The following is a 20,776-nucleotide window of genomic DNA, read 5'->3' as shown; positions in this document are numbered from 1 at the left end:
ACCTTTGCACTGATACACCACAGAAAGAAAGAAATTAGGCTTTATATCTTTTATGTTCAGGGCTTCTTATGAAGTTCTTATGGAAGAGGAGTACAGACAAAGTTTAAGTAAAATGCAGAATGAGACTTTTTCAGTAACACACTCCCTTGCTATTTCTTTAACATCGTTGCATACAATCCCAGGAATTAAATGGACAACCCCATTCCCACTCCCTAAATAATCTTCTGTCTCTTGGGTGATGCGTATAGACAGAGGGACACCCTTAGCTGTCACTGAAGAAAGGGGCTTCATCACCATCCTTTTCTTTATAAATCATAAAATCTTGAGCCAAGGATTGCAGAAGAAAGATGTTCTCAGATGAGAGAGAAATAAGAGGACCACAGAAACCATTAAAGCGTTGTAAAATAAGATCAGTGAAGACAAATTTAAAAACTGAGATAATTAAATCTGGAGAAGACAGAGGAACTATTAAATAATAATCTTCAAGTCCTGCATGAGATGTTTCTTGAAAAGTGAATGAATAGTGGGAAGAAAAAAAGCAAACATGAAATTAAGATGTATCATAAAAGATTTAAAGGACACATCAGAGAAAGAAACGTTCTGTCATTGAAGGTTGTTAAAAAGTACTTGTACAGGTACTGGCTTGGCCAAAAAGTTTGCTCGGGTTTTTCCGAAATCCCGAATGAACTTTTTGGCCAAATCAATACAAGTGGGATTCTTTCCTTTGGAGGGTTTAAAACCACAATAGATTCTTCTTTACTGAATGGACAGTTCTCATGACTTCTGAGGGTGTCCCCAGGCCTCAAAAATCAATGCCTTTTAGAACATGGCTGGAAAAGAATGAATGAAGCAGCTGCACAAATAATAGAAATTTCTTCTGGTTTGTATACAGGAAAATAAAAGGAAGGAATAAAATTATAGTGTTTCTGTTCAAGGTGGCAGACTAAGCATTTTTGTTTACTTCTTTTCTTTCTCCAAATTCTGCTGAAAAAGGAGATGAAATATGAAAATAAATCCCCAACAGAAGTGGAAAGCTGAGAGGGGAACATCTACAGAAGAAGGAATGATTTCTGGTAGATATGAAACCAACGGTAACCAATTGAAAGTGAAACATTACAGAGCTGAGAAAGTGAGAGAAAGATCACCAAAAACATGAGTTTCTTTAGAGGAATTCCCATAATAATATAAAGAACTGAGCCTGTGTCAGTTTCACTAGCAGGTATTTACTCACAAGAAATAAAAACCTATGTCCACAGAAAGGCTTGTACAAGAAAGTTAACATGATCTTATTTATAATATCCAAACCATTAGAAACAACCCAAATGTCCATCAATGGGGAAATGGATAAATAAATTGTGGCATACTCATACAATGGAATACCACTCAACAATAAAGAAGAGAAATCTGCTGATGTACACAGCAATGTGAATGAATGTCAAAAATACTACATTAAGAAAAAGAAGCCCAGACACACACACATACACACACACACAAATGCACACAGTATGATTCCATCTACATGAAGATTTAGAAGAGGCAAACTAATCCATGGTGATAGGAGTCAGAGACTGGTTGCCTGTGGGAGGAGTAAATTGCATACAAAGGTGCACTGGAAGACTTTCTGGGATGATAGAGATGTTCTATATTCTAATTTTGATGGTGCTACGTAGGTATATATAATTGTGAAAAACTGGAACTGAATCTTTAAGATGCATTCATTTTATTGTATGTAAATTATTCATAATGAAAAAACTTTAAAAAATGTAAAGAGAGAAAAAAGAAGAGGAGGAGAGGAGGGGGAGGGGTGAAGGAAGAGAAAAGAAGGGAAGAAAAGAGAAGAAGCTATAGAAGCTGGGTGAAAAGGATGAGGACAGGAAACTGATAAAGAGTGAAAAAGCTAGCACTAGGGTGGCAAAAGCTGGAAGATTAAGGTAAGACATAAAACACATTAGAAAAATGCAAAGAGATAAAACTACAAGAGAAAAAAATTGAGACATGGAAGACTGATAGATCTTGAAATCCCAATATTAGTTTCAAAGTCTAACAGGAGTTCCAGAAGGAGAGGACAAGGATATTGGAAATAAGCAAAGAAATTACTGAAGAAATATTCTTAAGCTGAAGACAACCTTGAGGATTCAGATTGAAAGGGTCCACCAAGTGCTGAACAGGACTAACAACTAAAGCCTTAAATCTAAACACAAACAGATAAAATTTCTGAACATTGTGAATAAAGAGAAAAATCCTAAAGTCTTCCACTTAAAAAAAAAATCACCTGCAAAGAAATATCATCAGACTTTTCACTGAAACATGAGACGGTGTAAAAAAAAATGCAGTATATCTTCAAAATTCTAAGGGGAAACAAGATAGAACATAGCCAACTGCCAAATTAGCATTTAAATGTGAGAAGTAAATAAAGGTGTGCTTAAAAATTTAGGATCTCAGAGAGCTTATCCTTTGATAAAACCTTTCTGAGAGAACTTACTGAGAATGTATTCTAGCAAAATAAAAGATGAGAATATGAGATTCCAGAAGCAGCAGCAGATAAATAAATAAATAAATCTTATAGTTAAGTCTAAATAATTATTGGGAGAATATACTACTGCTAAGAAATTGTTCCTAAGATAGATATAATGAAAAAGAATGAAAGAAAAAAGGAAGAAAAAAAGAAACAAAGAAGAAGGAATGATCTAGCACTAAATGTTCAGATAATGTGATTAAAATTTGAGAGATAGAGATAAGAGAAAGAAAAAGCATGTTGGAATTTTGTTTTGGGGAGGTTTACATTATAAATACTGACTGGCTCTCAGCATTGATAGAAAAGTGTAAGTTCAAATCTGTTTGTTAAAATGTTAAGAGTTAGAGAAATAGAACAATTTCCAAACTTGAGGGGTTATGAGCAAAGTAAATAATATTTAAATACTTATTAAATGTTTAAGTGCCAAGTTCTAACAGAGCACTTACATGCATTCAGTGTTTTAACCCTTACAACAACACTGGGAAATAGTCTTTGTATACCTATTTTACAGATGAGGAAGTTTAGACATAGGCTAACTCTCTTGCCAAAGTACGAGATAATAAACTGGAAGGTGGGAGGCAAAATGAAGAAAATTGGAAATTTGAAAACACCAAATAAAATTGAAAATACACCTTCAAATCTATTAGTAATCAATAAATATAAATGGGTTATATTCATTGACCTATTACATGGCAAAAGAAAATTTGGCTATTGGTTATTAATAAGAGAGATATTCAAACAAAAAAGGCAGAGAAAAGTTGAAAATAAAGGTTGGAAAAAGATACATAATTAATGACAAGAGAAAAAAAATAAACAGGAGATGCAAAATTACTATCAAACAAAAAAATGTGTTCAAGACAAATGTCAATAAAAAGATATATATAAAGGAATTTCACCTTGATAAAAATATAACCATCAAAAAAAGACATTTTATGTCCTAACACCATGGATTCTAAACAAGTAAAGTGAAAATTAAGGGGATAATAAGGAGAAACAAACAAACCCACAATGGTAGTGTCAGAATGCAATTAAGTTTTTTGAGGAATCAGCAGATTAAGTAAACAATAAATAAATCAAGATTTGAAGGGTTTTCATAATATAATTAACCATCTTGATCTGACAGGTATTATAAAGAGATTTAAGACTGTACATCATAAACAATATGCAGTCATGAAATAGCTTTAAAATATGCTTGTATTACATACAAACTTTATACTGATAAAGTAAAACTCCAGTAGAATGTATGATTTTCTGAGAAGATATAAATTATCAAAAATGACTAGAGAAAAGTTATAGTATCTGAATAGGCTACTGACCATGGAATAACATGGAACATTAATCAGAGGTCTCAACCAAAGAGGTACCAAGCCCAAGACAGCTAAAATGAGTGAATTCTAACAATCTTATAAGAAACAGATAATTCTTATTATTTAAAGTGCAAAAGTGGAAAAAGAAGGGTTTTCAATTAATGCCATGGAACTATAATGATATCACTACTGAAATGGATACTGTTAGTTCTCATGTACACACCAAGAAAAATGTAAGCATATACTGCTAAGTATAGCTTTCCTGGATTCTGGAACTAACAAATTGGAGAATATAACAGAAAATAAAACAGAAAATTCACAATAGCAATCAAACCTAGAAAAGAGCTTGTCAAAAGAAATGTGAAAAGATGAAGAAAATCTAAAACTTTATTCAAGAAATAGATACCTTAACCATGTCCTTAATAAGAGGATTAAATATTATAAAATTCTCAATTCTTCTAAACTTACCCCCCTAATATATATAGCAATTCCTATTAAAAGCTCAATGAATTTTTAAACAAAATAATTCTAAAGTCTGTTTGAAAGAAAACATTTTATAAAAATTTCTAAGAAAAAGAATGTTGGGGGTGCTGGGAAGATGGCGGAAGAGTAAGACGCGGAGATCATCTTCCTCCCCACAGATACACCAGAAATACATCTACACGTGGAACAACTCCTACAGAACACCTACTGAATGCTGGCAGAAAACCTCAGACCTCCCAAAAGGCAAGAAACTCCCCACGTACCTGGGTAGGGCAAAAGAAAAAAAAGAAAAAACAGAGACAAAAGAATAGGGATGGCACCTGCACCAGTGGGAGGGAGCTGTGAAGGAGGAAAGGTTTCCACACACTAGGAAGCCCCTTCGCGGGCGGAGACTGCGGGAGGCGGAGGGGGGAGCTTCGGGGCCGTGGAGGAGAGCACAGCAACAGGGGTGCGGAGGGCAAAGCGGGGAGATTCCCGCACAGAGGATCGGTGCTGACCAGCACTCACCAGCCCAAGAGGCTTGTCTGCTCACCTGCCGGGGCGGGCGGGGCTGCGAGCTGAGCCTCGGGCTTCAGTCGGAGCCAGGGAGAGGACTGGGGTTGGCGGCTTAAACACAGCCTGAGGGGGTTAGTGCACCACGGCTAGGCGGGAGGGAGTCCGGGGAAAAGTCTGCACCTGCCGAAGAGGCAAGAGACTTTTTCTTCCCTCTTTGTTTCCTGGTGCGCGAGGAGAGGGGTTTAAGAGCGCTGCTTAAAGGAACTCCAGAGATGGGCGCGAGCCGCGGCTAAAAGCGCGAACCCCAGAGACGGGCGCGAGCCGCGGCTAAAAGCGCGAACCCCAGAGACGGGCGGGAGACGCTAAGGCTGCTGCTGCTGCCACCAAGGGGCCTGTGTGTGAGCACAGGTCACTATCCACGCCCCTCTTCTGGGGAGCCTGTGCAGCCCGCCACTGCCAGGTTCCCGGGATCCAGGGAGAACGCACGTCGGGCCTCAGGCTGGTGCAACGTCACGCCGGCCTCTGCCGCCACAGGCTCGCCCCGCACACCGTACCCCTCCCTCCCCCCGGCCTGAGTGCGCCAGAGCCCCCAAATCAGCGGCTCCTTTAACCCCGTCCTGTCTGAGCAAAAAACAGACGCCCTCCAGCGACCTACACGCAGAGGTAGGGCCAAATCCAAAGCTGAGCCCCTGTGAGCTGTGAGAACAAAGAAGAGAAAGGGAAATCTCTCCCAGCAGCCTCAGAAGCAGCGGATTAAAGCTCCACAATCAACTTGATGTACCCTGCATCTGTGGAATACATGAATAGACAACGAATCATCCCAAATTGAGGAGGTGGACTTCGAGAGCAAGATTTATTATTTTTTCCCCTTTACCTCTTTTTGTGAAGGTGTATGCGTATGCTTCTGTGTAAGATTTTGTCTGTATAGCTTTGCTTCCAACATTTGTCCTAAGGTTCTATCCGTCCCTTTTTTTTTTTCCTAAATAATTATTTTTTAATTCAATAACTTTATTATACTTTATTTTATTTTACTGTATCTTCTTTCTTTCTGTCTTTTTTCCTTCCTTCCCTCCTTCCTTCCTTCCTTCCTCCCTCCCTCCCTCCTTTCTTTCCTTCTTGCCTTCTTTCCTTCTTTTCTTCTTTCTTTCTTTCTTTCTTTCTTCCTTCCTTCCCTCCTTTCTTTCTTCCTACTTCTACTAATTCTCTCTACTTTTTCTCCCTTTTATTCTGAGCCGTGTGGATGAAAGGCTCTTGGTGCTCCAGCCAGGAGTCAGGGCTCTGCCTCTGAGGTAGGAGAGCCAACTTCAGGACACTGGTGAACAAGAGACCTCCCAGCTCCACATAATATCAAATGGCGAAAATCTCCCAGAGACCTCCATCTAACACCAGCACCCAGCTTCACTCAACGACCAGCAAGCTACAGTGCTGGACAGCCTATGCCAAACAACTAGCAAAACAGGAACACAACCCCACCCATTAGCAGAGAGGCTGCCTAAAATCATAATAAGTCCACAGACACCCCAAAACACACCACCAGATGTGGACCTACCCACTAGAGAGACAAGATCCAACCTCATCCACCACAACACAGGCACTAGTCCCCTCCACCAGGAAGCCTACACAACCCACTGAACCAACCTTAGCCACTGGAGACAGACACCAAAAACAACGGGAACTACGAACCTGAAGCCTGCAAAAAGGAGACCCCAAACACAGTAAGATAAGCAAAATGAGAAGACAGAAAAAAACACAGCAGATGAAGGAGCAAGATAAAAATGCACCAGACCTAACAAATGAAGAGGAAATAGGCAGTCTACCTGAAAAAGAATTCAGAATAATGATAGTAAAGATGATCCAAAATCTTGGAAGTAGAAAGGACAAAATGCAAGAAACAGTTAACAAGGACCTAGAAGAAATAAAGATGAAACAAGCAATGATGAACACCACAATAAATGAAATTAAAAATACTCTAGATGGGATCAATAGCAGAATAACTGAGGCAGAAGAACAGATAAGTGACCTGGAAGATAAAATAGTGGAAATAACTACTGCAGAGCAGAATAAAGAAAAAAGAATGAAAAGAACTGAGGACAGTCTCAGAGACCTCTGGGACAACATTAAATGCACCAACATTCGAATTATAGGGGTTCCAGAAGAAGAAGAGAAAAAGAAAGGGACTGAGAAAATATTTGAAGAGATTATAGTTGAAAACTTCCCTAATATGGGAAAGGAAATAGTTAATCAAGGCCAGGAAGCACAGAGAGTCCCATACAGGATAAATCCAAGGAGAAATACGCCAAGACACATATTAATCAAACTGTCAAAAATTAAATACAAAGAAAGCATATTAAAAGCAGCAAGGGAAAAACAACAAATAACACACAAGGGAATCCCCATAAGGTTAACAGCTGATCTTTCAGCAGAAACTCTGCAAGCCAGAAGGGAATGGCAAGACATACTGAACGTGATGAAGGAGAAAAACCTGCAACCAAGATTACTCTACCCAGCAAGGATCTCATTCAGATTTGATGGAGAAATTAAAAGTTTTACAGACAAGCAAAAGCTGAGAGAGTTCAGCACCACCAAACCAGCTTTACAACAAATGCTAAAGGAACTTCTCTAGACAAGAAACACAAGAGAAGGAAAAGACCTATAATAACGAACCCAAAACAATTTAGAAAATGGGAATAGGAACATACATATCGATAATTACCTTAAATGTAAATGGATTAAATGCTCCCACCAAAAGACACAGATTGGCTGAATGGATACAAAAACAAGACCCTTATATATGCTGTCTACAAGAGACCCACTTCAGACCTACAGACACATACAGACTGAAAGTAAGGGGATGGAAAAAGATATTCCACGCAAATGGAAACCAAAAGAAAGCTGGAGTAGCAATTCTCATATCAGACAAAATAGACTTTAAAATAAAGACTATTACAAGAGACAAAGAAGGACACTACATAATGATCAAGGGATCGATCCAAGAAGAAGATATAACAATTGTAAATATTTATGCACCCAACATAGGAGCACCTCAATACATAAGGCAAATGCTAACAGCCATAAAAGGGGAAATCGACAGTAACACATTCATAGTAGGGGACTTTAACACCCCACTTTCACCAATGGACAGATCATCCAACATGGAAGTAAATAAGGAAACACAAGCTTTAAATGATACATTAAACAAGATGGACTTAATTGATATTTATAGGACATTCCATCCAAAAACAACAGAATACACATTTTTCTCTAGTGCTCATGGAACATTCTCCAGGATAGATCATATCTTGGGTCACAAATCAAGCCTTGGTAAATTTAAGAAAATTGAAATTGTATCAAGTATCTTTTCCGACCACAACACCATGAGACTAGATATCAATTACAGGAAAAGATCTGTAAAAAATACAAACACATAGAGGCTAAACAATACACTACTTAATAACGAAGTGATCGCTGAAGAAATCAAAGAGGAAATTAAAAAATACCTAGAAACAAATGACAATGGAGACACAACGACCCAAAACCTATGGGATGCAGCAAAAGCAGTTCTAAGAGGTAAGTTTATAGCAATACAAGCTCACCTTAAGAAGCAGGAAACATCTCGAATAAACAACCTAACCTTGCACCTCAAGCAATTAGAGAAAGAAGAACAAAAAAACCCCAAAGTTAGCAGAAGGAAAGAAATCACAAAAATCAGATCAGAAATAAATGAAAAAGAAATGAAGGAAACAATAGCAAAGATCAATAAAACTAAAAGCTGGTTCTTTGAGAAGATAAACAAAATTGATAAACCATCAGCCAGACTCATCAAGAAAAAAAGGGAGAAGACTCAAATCAATAGAATTAGAAATGAAAAGGGAGAAGTAACAACTGACACTGCAGAAATAAAAAAGATCATGAGAGAATACTACAAGCAACTCTATGCCAATAAAATGGACAATCTGGAAGAAATGGACAAATTCTTAGAAATGCACAACCTGCCAAGACTGAATCAGGAAGAAATAGAAAATATGAACAGACCAATCACAAGCACTGAAATTGAAACTGTGACTAAAAATCCTCCAACAAACAAAAGCTCAGGACCAGTTGGCTTCACAGGTGAATTCTATCAAACATTTAGAGAAGAGTTAACACCTATCCTTCTCAAACTCTTCCAAAATATAGCAGAGGGAGGAACACTCCCAAATTCCTTCTACGAGGCCAACATCACCTTGATACCAAAACCAGACAAGGATGTCACAAAGAAAAACTACACGTCAATATCACTGATGAACATAGATGCAAAAATCCTCAACAAAATACTAGCAAAGAGAATCCAACAGCACATTAAAAGGATCATACACCACGATCAAGTGGGATTTATTCCAGGAGTGCAAGGATTCTTCAATATACGCAAATCTATCAATGTGATAAACCATATTAACAAATTGAAGGAGAAAAACTATATGATCATCTCAGTAGATGCAGAGAAAGCTTTCGACAAAATTCAACACCCATTTATGATAAAAACCCTGCAGAAAGTAGGCATAGAGGGAACTTTCCTCAACATAATAAAGGCCATATATGACAAGCCCACAGCCAACATCATCCTCAATGGTGAAAAACTGAAAGCATTTCCACTAAGATCAGGAACAAGACAAGGCTGCCCACTCTCACCACTCTTATTCAACATAGTTTTGGAAGTTTTAGCCACAGCAATCAGAGAAGAAAAGGAAATAAAAGGAATCCAAATCGGAAAAGAAGAAGTAAAGCTGTCACTGTTTGCAGATGACATGATACTATACGTAGAGAATCCTAAAGACGCTACCAGAAAACTACTAGAGCTAATCAATGAATTTGGTAAAGTAGCAGGATACAAAATTAATGCACAGAAATCTCTGGCATTCCTGTATACTAATGATGAAAATTTGAAAGTGAAGTCAAGAAAACACTCCCATTTACCATTGCAACAAAAAGAATAAAATATCTAGGAATAAACCTACCTAAGGAGACAAAAGACCTGTATGCAGAAAATTATAAGACACTGATGAAAGAAATTAAAGATGATACAAGTAGATGGAGAGATATACCATGTTCTTGGATTGAAAGAATAAACAATGTGAAAATGACTCTACTACCCAAAGCAACCTATAGATTCAATGCAATCCCTATCAAACTACCACTGGCATTTTTCACAGAACTAGAACAAAAAATTTCACAATTTGTATGGAAACACAAAAGACCCCGAATAGCCAAAGCAATCTTGAGAATGAAAAACGGAGGTGGAGGAATCAGGCTCCCTGACTTCAGACTATACTACAAAGCTACAGTAACAAGACAGTATGGTACTGGCACAAAAACAGAAAGATAGATCAATGGAACAGGATACAAAGCCCAGAGATAAACCCACGCACATATGGACACCTTATCTTTGATAAAGGTGTCAGGAATGTACAGTGGAGAAAGGACAGCCTCTTCAATAAATGGTGCTGGGAAAACTGGACAGGTACATGTAAAAGTATGAGATTAGATCACTCCCTAACACCATACACAAAAATAAGCTCAAAATGGATTAAAGACCTAAATGTAAGGCCAGAAACTATCAAACTCTTAGAGGAAAACATAGGCAGAACACTCTATGACATAAATCACAGCAAGATCCTTTTTGAACCACCTCCTAGAGAAATGGAAATAAAAACAAAAATACACAAATGGGACCTAATGAAACTTAAAAGCTTTTGCACAGCAAAGGAAACCATAAACAAGACCAAAAGACAACCCTCAGAATGGGAGAAAGTATTTGCAAATGAAGCAAATGACAAAGGATTAATCTCCAAAATTTACAAGCAGCTCATGCAGCTCAATAACAAAAAAACAAACAACCCAATCCAAAAATGGGAAGAAGACCTAAATGGACAATTCTCCAAAGAAGATATACAGACTGCCAACAAACACATGAAAGAATGCTCAACATCATTAATCATTAGAGAAATGCAAATCAAAACTACAATGAGATATCATCTCACACCAGTCAGAATGGCCATCATCAAAAAATCTGGAAACAATAAATGCTGGAGAGGGTGTGGAGAAAAGGGAACACTCTTGCACTGCTGGTGGGAATGTGAATTGGTACAGCCACTATGTAGAACAGTATGGAGGTTCCTTAAAAAACTACAAATAGAACTACCATATGAACCAGCAATCCCACTACTGGGCATATACCCTGAGTAAACCAAAATTCAAAAAGAGTCATGTACCAAAATATTCATTGCAGCCCTATTTACAATAGCCCGGAGATAGAAACAACCTAAATGCCCATCATCGGATGAATGGATGAAGAAGATGTGGCACATATATACAATGGAATATTACTCAGCCATAAAAAGAAACGAAATTGAGCTATTTGTAATGAGGTGGATAGACCTAGAGTCTGTCGTACAGAGTGAAGTAAGTCAGAAAGAGAAAGACAAATACCGTATGCTAACACATATGTATGGAATTTAAGAAAAAAAAATGTCATGAAGAACCTAGGAGTAAGACAGGAATAAAGATACAGACCTACTGGAGAACGGACTTGAGGATATGGGGAGGGGGAAGGGTGAGCTGTGACAGGGCGAGAGAGAGGCATGGACATATATACACTAACAAACGTAAAGTAGATAGCTAGTGGGAAGCAGCCGCATGGCACAGGGATATCGGCTCGGTGCTTTGTGACTGCCTGGAGGGGTGGGATAGGGTGGGTGGGAGGGAGGGAGATGCAAGAGGGAAGAGATATGGGAACATATGTATATGTATAACTGATTCACTTTGTTATAAAGCAGAAACTAACACACCATTGTAAAGCAATTATACCCCAATAAAGATGTTAAAAAAAAAAGAATAAAATTACAAAAAGTGACATTAACAACCATTCTAGAAGAAGCACACAGCCTCTGTAGAAATACAAGTAAATTCGCTCTTTTTCCTTAAAGGAGCATTCAAGTGCATTTTGTTCATTTTTACAGTAATGAAAGAGAGTGCCCTTCAGTCAATTTTCAGGACCTGGTACAAATTATTATATTTTCTCCCTTTAAATGTCAAGGGCAAAATGTGGAGGGCTCCCCCGCCACCCAGAGCCAAGCGCCTGGGCCAGCAGTGGGAGCTGAAGGATCCCCTGTGCTCTGAACACAGGGGTGCCCCGCGAGGCCCCGGGTCCGGGAGGCCCCGGGTCCGCGAGGCCCCGGGTGGGTCCGCGAGGCCCCGAGTGAGTCCGTGAGGCCCCGGCCTAGCGCGCGCAGGACCTCGTGCCCAGAGGTTCCGACGCCCCACGAACCGTCCCACACCCCGATGCCAACGGTCGCCTCAGCGCCGTAAGCTTCGCGTCTACAGACTTCGGGGCCGCCCAGAAGCCAAAGCCCGTCGAAGGTCCGACCCCGCTGACCCGCGAGCATGGGCAGCTACTTGAGCATGTACCTGGGCACGGCCAAGGCCACGTAGCCAGCTCACGCCCGGAAGCGCTGGTCCCCATGGTTCCCATGGACCGGGCCCGCCCGCAGCACCTGCCTCCCGATGGGCCGGGACGGGTGCCAAACCCTGTGCTACCGCCGCCGCCACCAGGATCACGGGCTCTGGTTCCGCAGCAGGCGGCCGCTCCCCGCCGCCCTGCGCAGCTGGAAGTACTACCCGGTCCGCGGGTCCTCGGTGCCCCAAGGCTGGAGGCGCCTTCCCAGCGGGCCGCCCCTCCGTACCCTCTCAGGCCTGGGGTTTTCCGGCCATGTGGCAACGGTTTCACGATGAGGTCTCAGTGGAACGCCCGCCACTTCTGCCACACGCAGAGCCTGGTGGACATCCGTACCGCCCCCGTTGAAAGCCTAAGCAGCTTGTCCACGTGTCCGTCCAGCCAGGAGTCCCCGGACCGCTGTGCCAAGGAGACCGCGCTGAGGGCCCTCAGCCGATGCGAGGAAGGACAAAGGCGGCTCGACGGGCCTCTCAGATCTGAGACCCCCGAGCCCAGGCTGTCGGCCTTCCGGCCCGTGGTGAGGAATGGAGTGGTTCCTGTCTTTGTGCCCAGGCCGGGGCCTCTGAGAAGAAGCATCTGCTCCGGGTGCAAGCGCCTCCGAGAAGAGGACACTGAGCCCCGGCCTGACCAGCAGCCCTGCCTGAGCCTTCCCTGTCTGCCGCCCACCCTGCTGTGAGGCCCCCCCACCCCCCACCCGCCCAGGGCACAGTCACATAGCCTTGCTGGAGAGTTGGGGGGCGGATCAGCACTCCTGGGCCTAGGCCTCCTGCAGCCTGACGTCCTCCTTGAGTCCTGAGAGCCAAGGCCACCTCCTCCTGACACTCAAACCCACATTTCTTTTACCCAGCTGACTCCTGCCCTACCCCTGCCTGAGTCACTGGCACGGACCGCCAGGCCAGCTCCCTCCACTCCAGCCAGGAGCTGCCAAGTCCCAGAGCCACCTCTCTTACCTGCAGAGCCCACCCCGAGGAAGCACCGCTGACGTCCAGGCCTGCACTCCCTCCTGCTCACCCACCCTTGCTGCCTTTGCCCCTGAGAAGACCCTTTTCGGAGGACCCTTCTCAGGAAGGTGTGCTTCTCCCCTATTGCCCACTTCATACGGTTTAAAGGTTGTCCTTATTTTAAATAATACTAAAATAGCTTCATTATCCTAAGGAAAAAAAAAAAAGTTTCTCAAATACTACTTCCATCCAAATCACTGCTCAAGAATACATGCTTTTTAATACTTAAAAAAAAAAAAGAAAAAGAATGTTAATGACAGGGCATTTGCCCTATTAAAAAATACTGTGAAGCTACATGAAATAAAAGTGTGGTGTTTGTACATGAATAGAAAAATGAAGGTAAAGAAATAGACTAACATATATGTGAAAATTTTAACATGTGATAAAACTGGTATTTTGTACCAACAAATATAGAATGGAGTATTTACCAAATACGATAGGAGAAGTGGCTACTCACTTGGACAAAAAACAAAGTTATATCTTTATCTTAAACCTAAAACCCACAAATAACTTCAAAGTAGATTGTAGTTCTAAACAACAACAAAAACACTATAAAACTGTTAGAACAAAATATATTTAAAGATTTTGACAATCCTTATTTGAGTAACCCTTTCTCAAGTAAGGCAAGAAAACAAAAAGTCATAATGGAAATGATTCAGATTTGATTATATTTAGAGTGGAAAGTTTGTGCATGGCCAAAAGTAGCATAAACAATTAAAAAATGAGTGAAAGATTGGTTCAACATTTGCAAAGTATATGAGATAAAAGGTCAATATGGTAGCTATTTTGCAAAGACAGCCACAATGACTCCTCCCATCGCTGAATACACACTCTTTTGCAATGTTATTTTGCTGGTCCTCCCATCAAGAGGAGTCTATTTCTGGTCCCCTAGAATCTGAGATGACCAAGTGGTATGTTTGGCCAGTAGAATGTGGCTGAAGTTGTACAAGTTCATCAAGAGACCTTGCAATTTCTGATTTACTCTCTTGCTGCTCTGAGTTCACCATGTAAAGACATGTGGAATAACTTCCTTGAGGATGAAGAGAGAGCATAGGTGACAGCCAGCACCAACCATCAAACATATGAGTGAGGCCCTTTTATTTTTTTAACATCTTTATTGGAGTATAATTGCTTTACAATGGTGTGTTAGTTTCTGCTTTATAACAAAGTGAATCAGCTATACATATATCCCCATATCTCCTTCCTCTTGCATCTCCCCCTCCCCTCCCTATCCCACCCCTCTAGGTGGTCACAAAGCACCGAGCTGATCTCCTTGTGCTATGTGGCTGCTTCCCACTAGCTATCTATTTTACATTTGGTAGTGTATATATGCCCATGCCACTCTCACTTCGTCCCAGCTTACCCTTCCCCCTCCCCTTGTCCTCAAGTGCATTCTCTACGTCTGTGTCTTTATTCCTGTCCTGCCCCTAGGTTTGTCAGAACCATTTTTTTTTTAGATCCATATATATGTGTTAGCATACGGTATTTGTTTTTCTCTTTCTGACTTACTTCACTCTGTACGACAGACTCTAGGTCCATCCATTTTACTACAAATAACTCAAGTTCATTCCTTTTTATGGCTGAGTAATATTCCATTGTATATATGTGCCACATCTTCTTTATCCATTCATCTGTCAATGGACACTTAGGTTGCTTCCATGTCCTGGCTATTGTAAATAGTGCTGCAATGAACATTGTGGTACATATCTCTTTTTGAGTTATGGTTTTCTCAGAGTATATGCCCAGGAGTGGGTTTGCTGGGTCATATGGTAGTTCTATTTTTAGTTTTTTAAGGAACCTCCATCCTGTTCTCCATAGTGGCTGTGTCAATTTACATTACCACCAACAGTGCATGAGGATTCCGTTTTCTCCACACCCTCTCCAGCATTTATTGTTTGTAGATTTTTTGATGATGGCCATTCTGACCGGTGTGAGATGATATCTCATTGTGGTTTTGATTTGCATTCCTCTAATGATTAGTGGTGTTGAGCATCCTTTCATGTGTTTGTTGGCAATCTGTATAGCTTCTTTGGAGAAATGTCTATTTAGGTCTTCTGCCCATTTTTGGATTGGGTTGTTTGTTTTTTTTTGATATTGAGCTGCATGAGCTGCTTGTAAATTTTGAAAATTAATCCTTTGTCAGTTGCTTCATTTGCAAATATTTTCTCCCATTCTGAGGGTTGTCTTTTCGTCTTGTTTACAGTTTCCTTTGCTGTGCAAAAGCTTTTAAGTTTCATTAGGTCCCATTTGTGTATTTTTGTTTTTATTTCCATTTCTCTAGGAGGTGGTTCAAAAAGGATCTTGCTGTGATTTATGTCATAGAGTGTTCTGCCTATGTTTTCCTCAAAGAGTTTTATAGTGTCTGGAGTGAGGCCCTTTTAGACCATCTAGCCCACGTCAAGCCAACAGAAAGCTATAGCCACATGAATAAACCTAAGCAAGATCAGCAGAAGAACCACCCAGCTGAGCCCAGGGTAAACTGCTAACACACAAAGTCATGAGCAAATAAAATGTGATTGTTTTAAGCCACTGTGCTTTGGGATGGTTTGTTATATAGCAATAGCTAAGTGGGAGAGTTATTCATAATTTATAAAGAATACCTGAGATAAAAGCAGACAGCCTGCCTGGAAAATGGGCAAGGCAAGTCATGAAGCGAGAAACACAATGGCTGTTGACTTGTATCAGAGCTGGAGGCATCTTGTTGATGAACTGGAACAAGAATTCCTGCCTCCCTGGGTCTGAATCCTGGCCCTGCCAACCTTGGTTGTGTGGCCTTGGGCAAGTTACTCAAATCTCTCCAGGTCTCAATTTCATCATCTGTGAAATGGGTATATAAATACTATCTATCTCATAGGGTCATTGTAAGGAAACTCAGTAGCATTAAGTACAAATAAATGTTGCTTTTGCTTTTACTGTTATTAATATAGCTCAGATCAACTTGTGAGTCTGAAGCAGTGAGTACAAGATGCTGAGCAGTTTTGTTGAAGGCAAGTAGAGGGATGAAGGAGGAATGTACTGATAAAGATGGTAGTTAGGAATTAGAGAACAAAGACATTTAGTTACATTTCAGAGTTTGGTTTGCTTTAATGTTATTGTAAAAATGATCAATGTGATGATTTCTAACACTTTCTTAAATCTCATTGTTTTAATGAGTTCTAGCTTTACTATGTAAAATCTGTAGAAATTCATGCTTCTGAATCTGAGATTTAGTAGAGAGACACTCATTTGAATTTCAAGTAAAAGGGATACTATTATTATCATTATTCTTATCATTGCCTGTGGTTCTATATTTTGGGATATTCTGTCTTCCAGACTGCTTTTTTAATATATATATATATATTTGTTTTCTTACTATTATCAATTAAAGACATATGAAAGAACTAAGCTGAGTATCTGATCAACATGACACCAGAGGAGATAAGATTTCATTCAAAAGTGAAAAAAGTTGATTTTTCTGTGCATTTTTATACAGCTGTTGCAGACCACTGTAAAATTTCTTATTAGATGTTTTAAAATACTGAAAACAGTACAAAGACTAACATCATTATTTATTATTTTTATGAGCCACATAACCACTAGAAATAGTGTGTTCAAAGCATTTTACTACCACCTCATAACAGTATACCTAAGAGTACAGGGACAGTCACTTACAGAGTCAAAAAACATATCTCCTACTATGTTGAAACTACCAAAAAAATCATGTTAGATCATGTTTATATATGTGTGTTTATGTATGTATATATACTTTAGATAGATAGATAGATAGATGTGCTCATATTTGACACACTAAGACTGTCAAGATGTGTTTGAAAATGTAAATTGTTAGGGACTTCCCTGGTGGTGCAGTGGTTAGAATCCGCCTGCCAACACAGGGGACACGGGTTTGAGGCCTGGTCCGGGAATATCCCACATGCCACCCAGCAACTAAGCCCGGGCGCCACAACTACTGAGGCTGCGTTCTCGAGCCTGCGAGCCACAACTACTAAAGTCCGCTCACCTAGAGCTCGTGCGCCACAACAAGAGAAGCCGCCGCAAATGAGAAGCCCCCGCTCGCCGCAACTAGAGAAAGCCCGAGTACAGCAACAAAGACCCAATACAGCCAAAAATAAAAATAAATAAACCCCCCAAAACCTAAGCCCTGAAAAAAAAAAAGAAAGAAAGAAAATGTAAATTCTTAAAAGACTTTTTCTCTTTTGTAGCCAGCAGGATGACTTTCTCAAGAACTTGGAATACAAATATTCTTCAAAGATTTTTAAACTTATAAAATAACAACAACAAATTAAGCAGCTTCTGGCTCTGCAGCTGTGGGCAAGTTTCCCAACCTCAGTTTTTTCATTTGAAACAGGGATAACGATAATGCCTAATTCACGAGATTTTTGTGAGGATTTAAAAAGAAAATATATGAAAAGTGCTAAGAACAGTGTCTGACACATAAAAGGCACTTGACAAATCTTAGCTACTATTGTTATTCTTACTGTTGGGTGCCCTTGATATGCCAGATCTCTAATAAAGGTGCATTCTCTTTTAAATGTTCCCAAATATACTACAATTTGGGAAAAGAAAGCTACCATTGTGTATTTCTGACTCCAACCTCATATTTCAGAATATTTTAAGCAGAGATAACAACACAAATAATGTAATATAAGGATTGATGAACTTTCCGGTTACAAAGAATGATTTTAGCAGCTTAAGATAACCCAGAGGCAGCAAACTTAAGTTTAAATGTAGTTAGTTAAGATATGTTATGACTTCCCTGGTGGCGCAGTGGTTAAGAATCCACCTGCCAATGCAGAGGACACGGGTTCAATCCCTGGTCCGGGAAAATCCCACATGTCGCGGAGCAACTAAGCCCGGGTGCCACAACTACTGAGCCTGAGCACCACAACTACTGAAGCCCATGCGCCTAGAGCCCATGCTCCACAAGAGAAGCCACCACAATGAGAAGCGTGCGCGCCGCAACAAAGACCCAATGAAGCGGAAAAAAAAAAAAAAAAGATAGGTTAAACATGACTGGTAAACAGAAAGAATATGGCACCTACAATTTTGTTTTCAAATACACCTGCTACTAGCTAATTCACATCCTGGGCCCTGAAAACGATAAACTAATAAATGTCTTTTGCAGACCTCCTCACTTGAAGGAATATATTCTCTCCATTTGAATCATAATACGTTTGGAGTGTCAGAGGGCCAAAGAAATAACTTTAGTCAGGAAGAATATAAAACTTTTATAATAACAAATTACAAAAGAGAGTAAAATTATGAACTAAACTGTTAAACTCATCATTCTGCCTGAATAAGTTCATTGAGTGGACAGAATAACAAAACACGATTACAAAACAAGCTGAAAGCTGATGGATTAGCAGCTACTTGGGACCCAAGATACTCCTGGGAGCGTTACTCTTTCTAAATCCCCCATTTCTTTTGCCCTCTTGGGACAGTTCTTCAGCCACACGCTCTTTTGAGAATTTAATCCACTTCCCCTTTGCAGTTGCCACTTCCACCAGCTGCTTCTCTCATCACCTTACCAGTCAAACAGAAAAGGCCAAGCCTAGGTTATTCTAATGATAGCAAACACCTCATAAAGGAATCTGCCAAATTTACTTTTCCATAGAACATCATTTTTACAGCTTTTCATGAGTCCACGAGGAAAGAAAGCATCATGTATAAAATGTGACTTCCAGAAATCTTGAAGATATTAGGAATTGTTCTTACAGTGTTAGAGTGGGTCGGTGTACCACCATCTACAGAATGGGGTGTCTTCAATTTCCCCAAAGGAATCCCGTCAGGCTGTCACTGTACCTGTTTGCCCACAGGAGAAGAGAAGAGGGCCTCATAAAGTTAGGACATTTTCGGAAATGTTCCCAATTTAAAAGAACTTTAGGCTCTGGGGTGCATACTTTTTCATTCCTGGTTTTGCATTTGTGTGTAAGGATCACCTTGCTTTAGTCTATATAACATCCTGGCAGAGAGAAAACATGATGTAACTAATCAAGAGTTTGGAATGTGTAAACCTTGCAAGTTTCTTAACCTCTGTACCTCAGTTTTTGCATCTATCAGGGGAGGATATTAACAGCATAGTACATCATTAAATCGGTTAAGTTCTGTAAAGCACTTAAAACTAGCACATGGTAAGCACTGTGGAAGTGTTTAAGTGAATTCCTTCTCTCTACAACAGTAGGGTTTTCAGGCAACAAATTACATAAAGATGTGAGAAATGAACTAATAGGGGCAATGGTCTTAAAGCCCTTTGGGAACAATGAATAATGCTTATCTCGACATAAAGAGTTTTAGAGGGGCTTGTTTGAGGAGGAGATTTTAGGGGAGAATTCCCGCTGCTTCCTGGGAAAATCCCTGCTGACTTCTACCCATGCCCCAAGTTGACAGTTGTCACACGTCTGATAGAGCCAAGGAAAGGCGCTTCTTCCCAAGACAATGGCAGGAAATCCCTACCTGGACAATCCTTTATTTGGAAACCAGAGAATTCCTCTTGTGTCTGACGCCCACTACCCGCTCCCCAGTTGCGACCCCCTCCCCTGCCTTGGAGCTGCACAGACCATCAGAATTCCATTCCTAAGGAGACCTTCAACAGGGGCAGAACGCTGGAAGAAGTCTTTGCTGTAAGTTTAAAAGCCCCAGGTAACGCCGGACCAAAGTACAACCGGTGGCTTGACTCCACGCCCTCCGCCCGGCTGAGGAGGTATAAGGGAGGCATGGGGACCACGTGGGCGAACAGGGGATGTCTGGCCATTCTTTTCGGGGAAATTATTTGCTGATCTTTGCGTAGCTTTCTGAGGGGGCAGATTCACTGGGGTTCTTCCTCCCAAACCCAGTTTGGGGATTTATCCTAAAGTCTCCTTCCGCTCCCCCCTCCTCCCAGAGTAACGTTACTCAGTCTCTAAAGGGTAACCAAAGAGTGGCAGCACCCCAAAGCAAACGCAGACATACTCCACACTTCCTCCGCCCATCTCAAGCTAGCACCCTCAGGTACCTGGTGACAGACGACCTGGAGGAGCGTGCCTGCCAGACCTCCAAAGCGGTCCAGGCTCCAGGCACGTACCCCGCTCCGCCTCAGCCGGAGATCTGTGGCCCCGGCAAAACTGCTGCCAAAACAGATGCTCTTCGGTGGGGCGGGGACCCGCCTCCTCGCTACCATCAGGTGCTAGCTAGGTCAGCTCCCCGCCACCCGGCTCCCCGCTGCCACGCGCGCCCCTCTCCGGCAGCGCACTCACCTGCAGCTGCGTCCGGCTGGCGTTGGCCGCGGTCGGCCCGTCGGCGGCTCCCGAACCGCGCAGCACCGTGATGTGCAGCGTGAGCAGCAGCAGCCCCAGCAGCAGCAGCAGCTCGGCCGCCAGGCGTACCATCCTCCTGAGGCGCGCGGCTTTAGGACCCGGCGCGGCGGGCGGCGGCGGCGGGGGAGGAGGAGTCGGAGCCCGGGAGCCCGGCGGCGCGGCTCCCGCCTCGGCCCCCGCCGGGGCCCCGCTCCCCG

General features: G+C 41.4%; 1 protein-coding gene across 2 annotated transcripts in view; it reads right to left on the bottom strand.

Annotated features, from left to right (window-relative positions):
• The window catches only part of ISM1 (isthmin 1), an 87,235-nt gene extending 66,584 nt beyond the window's left edge, over positions 1–20,651 (bottom strand). The window contains exon 1 of one of the 2 annotated variants that reach the window (XM_029221892.1): positions 20,520–20,651. In XM_029221892.1, the coding sequence (XP_029077725.1) occupies positions 20,520–20,651 (132 nt within the window). Of the gene's footprint in view, positions 1–20,278; positions 20,463–20,519 lie in introns of those variants that run through there. The other variant, XM_029221891.1, reaches the window with a different exon arrangement.
• Between the last annotated feature and the right edge of the window lie 125 nt (positions 20,652–20,776).

The sequence above is a fragment of the Monodon monoceros genome, unplaced genomic scaffold (genome assembly GCF_005190385.1).
Source record: "Monodon monoceros isolate NGI ecotype Baffin Bay Population unplaced genomic scaffold, NGI_Narwhal_1 Super_Scaffold_13, whole genome shotgun sequence".
NCBI lineage: Eukaryota > Metazoa > Chordata > Mammalia > Artiodactyla > Monodontidae > Monodon > Monodon monoceros.
Note: the sequence above shows the minus strand (reverse complement) of the source record. Positions and strands in the feature narration are given on the sequence as shown.